This window comes from Prunus persica, chromosome G7 (assembly GCF_000346465.2).
Source record: "Prunus persica cultivar Lovell chromosome G7, Prunus_persica_NCBIv2, whole genome shotgun sequence".
In the NCBI taxonomy this organism is placed as follows: domain Eukaryota; kingdom Viridiplantae; phylum Streptophyta; class Magnoliopsida; order Rosales; family Rosaceae; genus Prunus; species Prunus persica.
The window spans coordinates 713,554-717,803 of NC_034015.1; the positions used below are offsets into that span (position 1 = coordinate 713,554).

General features: G+C 35.4%; 1 protein-coding gene across 1 annotated transcript; it reads left to right on the top strand.

The window, feature by feature from the left end:
• LOC18770309 lies at nt 1,452-3,662 on the top strand. The gene is made up of 2 exons (XM_007202228.2): nt 1,452-2,677; nt 3,240-3,662. The coding sequence occupies exons 1-2, from the start codon at nt 1,874-1,876 to the stop codon at nt 3,354-3,356; spliced, it is 921 nt and encodes a 306-aa protein (XP_007202290.1). The 5' UTR covers nt 1,452-1,873; the 3' UTR covers nt 3,357-3,662.

The following is a 4,250-nucleotide window of genomic DNA, read 5'->3' on the forward strand; positions in this document are numbered from 1 at the left end:
GAGAGGAGATGTTTGGTGTTTGCTTCTTGTAACAAATACCATGACTTGAATGAGTGCCCGAGAGGGACTAACATGACTCATGCAGTTTTCTTGTAGGTTCTCATAGAACTTAATGGGTTCTTGGTTTTCTAAATCCGTTGCTCGAGAGAGAATGGGTTGTTAATTGAGAATACTTTTGGTTGAGCCCGAGAGGGGATATCGAATGAATTAGGAGAAACCAACTGTCAACATGGATAGTAATTAGGGTTAATTGGCTATAAGAATTAAGTAGAATTGGTTATGGTGAAGTCGGATGCTCTAGTGTCTCATCATCTTAATTTTCTATTGTTAATCAAATTGTTATTTTTCATAATTGTTTTAGTTTTCTTAAAATTAATCAATCTTCTTAATCAACTGTTCAAATAAACTTATGCATTAATCATAATTGGTAGTTAATAGGAAATTACAGTCTTCGTGGGAACGACACTCTACTTATTTCTATATTACTTGTATGGATTGTGCGCTTGCAATAATTTCACAACAACAAGCATTAGTAAAATGTTATGTGAGCCCCTCTTTGGCACTTATATCCTCACGTGTGGGCCTATGAGGAGAGACACCTGGGGCTATGCGCGTTGGGCTTTGGCCGCGTAGGCTCTTGTTGGGCTTGGTCACTCTCTCTCACCCACCCTTATATCATATGAAAGATTGAACTAACAATGCAAAATGTGAAATTACAATTTACTATGATGAAAGTGAAAATTGGACTAATCTACAAGGATCATTATTGTAATTTGCCAAAAATAAAATAACTAAAGAAAGTTTTGAAAGAAAAAAAAGGGGCTATTTACATGTTCTCCCCCATCCCACACTCACACCCCAACTTCAAATATATTGTAATCAAAATTGAGCAGTATTGAAAAGTCCTACTTCTTGATATATATATATATATACAGTCCTGATCTCTTGGACCACAGGAGTCCAAGAGATTGTGGTCACTCACCGTTGGATATTAATAAAATGGGTCAAAAAAGTTTCTTAAAAGGAGTTCAAGATTGAGTGAACCGTTGAATCTACATCCAACGGTGAGTGACCACAAATCTCTTGGACTCCTGTGGTCCAAGAGATCGGGACTGTATATATATATATATATAGTAATAAAATAATAACTAAAAGAACCAAATAAAGATTCCAACCCAAAGACAGTTGTACTACCCATTGTCACTTTCATTTGATTTTCTTTTTTCCACCCTTTAAAGTCATTCCAAGCAACCGACACTGTAGTTTTCTTTCCCTTCTGCAGGGTGAGACTAACAAAAGAATCTCCCTTGGATGGGTGAAAACTTCGCTGTCTTCTCTCTCTCTCTCTCTCTCTCTCTCTCTCTCTAAGAGTCTTCTTCACAAGGAGATCAAAAACAGAACCTTAAGTTGAGAGCTATTTTGGCATCCTATTGTGAGCATGAACATTATACTCCACCCCTAACCGAAGTTACATTATAGTAATCAACCTCTGCATTTAAATAAGTGATTTACAAATGGAAAGAAATATCAACCAAACCCCATCAGGAAGGAAGGGCGATTCTCCTTGGTGGGTCCCTTAGAACGGATAAGCACTCTCAAACCTTGTCAATATCTTCCTCCTCGATTCTGAATCAATCTTCTTCACTCCAAGAGCAAGAGGACACACACGCCATTTGGGGGGTGCCCTCTTCCCATTCATTTCCACACAAAACTCCATGAAAGCCACCGTCTTTGATTCAATTATTATTCAACAACAGTACCCAAGTTTGAATTAAATTCCCAGTTGTTTCCTACTTTTAGCAAACACCCTCCTCCTCCTTTGATCATCTACTTTCATTAAAATCCCAAAATTTTGTTTGGAAAGAAAAAAAAGATGGATCTTGATGAGTGGGAGTACCTCCCTGATGATGGGTTTCTTGATTTCCATGAAGAGAAAGAAGAGAAAAGGATTTTCTCCAGCAAGGCATATTCTGATTCCAAAAGTGTTTTCAACATGAACTACTTCATAATCCCATCACCCAATTCAAGAAAACTCATCGAGACACCACCACCAATTCCACCACAAGGGTTTATTAATTCAAGGGTGCCTAATCAGCTTGTGCCTGTTCCAATTCAATTGGAGCTACCTCCAAGCTTTGTCAAGGCCGAAGAAGAAGAAGAACAAGTCCCTGCTGCCAGGGTTCTAGTTGATGAGAAGACTAATTATAAAGCAAAAGCTTTGGAAGCTGATGATCAAGACACACAACTCTCCCAAGTCTACTTCAAGAAAACTTGGGAAAATGAATTTGCCGACATGAAAATGGACTCACCAAAGTCTCCTACCTGCAGATCACCAAGATTTATGCAGCATCAAACTACTGATGCTGCTGCTGCTGTTGCTTCTATTGAGAGCAAGATCACCTCTCCCAGAATGAAAATTGGTGAGAAAAACAACAACTTGTTCGACTCAGAAGACACCAAGAAGGAGGAGGAGGAGGAGGAGGAGGATTTGGTCAAGAATGGGAGGGATCATAACAGCAACAACATCTGGAAGCTGAGCTTAACTGGGATTGGAGCTATTTGCTCTTTTGGTTTTGCTGCCGCTACTATTTGTGTTCTGTTTTTTGGTACGCACCAGAGAAACAAACAGTATCAACAGAACCAGAATCGCTACCAGATCTACACTGATGACAACAAGGTCAGCAAATTTTCTCCAACTCTATTAATTTATCCAAATTCCCATTACTGATGTTAGCTTTTTATTGTTATTTACTTTTGTTTTCATTAATTACTAGTCATTACATCTCATAATTCAGGTAAATATGAGTTGCATATGAGGTTTTTAACTGCCATGTTACTACCGTTGTAGATGCTCTTACAATATTCGGTTAGCTATTAAACAGAAAATGCGACATGAAGACATGAATGATGTTAATTTGTGAATGTTGAAAAATGTGTTAAGAAAGAAGACAACGACTGCTTACGACGTCCTCTCAAATTACATGATATGAGTATTAATAACAATTAAGCAATTCCACACGAACAAATCTTGTTATTAATCTTTCCATCTCTTATAGAGAATAAATTCATAACATTATGTCATCATCATTTATTTTTTCAATATCTTATAGACGTAAAGATACATAATAACAAAATATTATGCATATCACGTGATGTTACAGTCATATTTTTCCCCACATATAGATGTAGCTTATGAATTGTGGAGCTGACCCAATGTAATCCCACTTGTGGAAATGCAGAGGATTAAGCAGGCAGTTGAGCATGCAACCAAATTCAATGAGGCATTTTCAGCAGTTAGAGGGGTACCCATCACCAGAGCTCATGTCACATTTGGTGGTCACTATAATGGTCTATGAACACCTCTCCAGTCCATTCCTTGGAGTGGTGAAACTAAATTATATATATTTCTGTAAAAGGTCTATATTTTAATTTTAATTTTTTTTTGAGTCTAAGCAAAGTTAATTAATATTTGTACACTGCAAGGGATGCTTGTATAGATTCTGAATCCCGTTTGTATTTTAGATTCCCTACTGTCTATTAGTTTGGCAACATATGTGATGTATTGAGAGCGTATAAGTTTAGAGACTATCGAGACTATCGCTTAAATAAATAATAATAATAATCATAATAAAATAAATTTTCCCATGTGGTTAAAAAATTATCAATCGTGCTTTTAGATACTTACCAATCTCGTTCATGCATTTGCCTTATTTTTACCCTTTATAAAAAGTTGCATTTTTAAAATGAAAAACACAGAAAAAATTTTAAAAGGAAAAGGAGATACAGATTCTAATTTTAACTTACTCACAAGAAAAAAATTCCTTATCCTAAAATAGATTCTCTGATTTTTATAAATATATAAATAAAATCTTTATCGTAAAATAGTTTGTATGGGTAGGGTAGGGTAGGGATATTCAAAACATCATTATCTCTTTCGGTAAGCTTTTTTTATTTATTTATTTATTTATTTATTTATTAATTTAGATTGAAAAGAAGTAAATTTCACGGAAAGTATTGATTACAAAAAGGTCATCAATAATATAATTCATCGCTTTTGAATCCATTAACCACTCCTACTAACCAACTTTATTATATAACTGATATTAACCATTGTTGAATGCCTAATTTTGCTTCTAGTATACGCCAATCTTAATTTTGACAAAATTTTCTTGAAAAACCTTGTTAATCACAATACAAACCATTATTGTAGATAGTTGTTGTTGGCCTAGTGTAAAAGCAAGCAAAAGGAA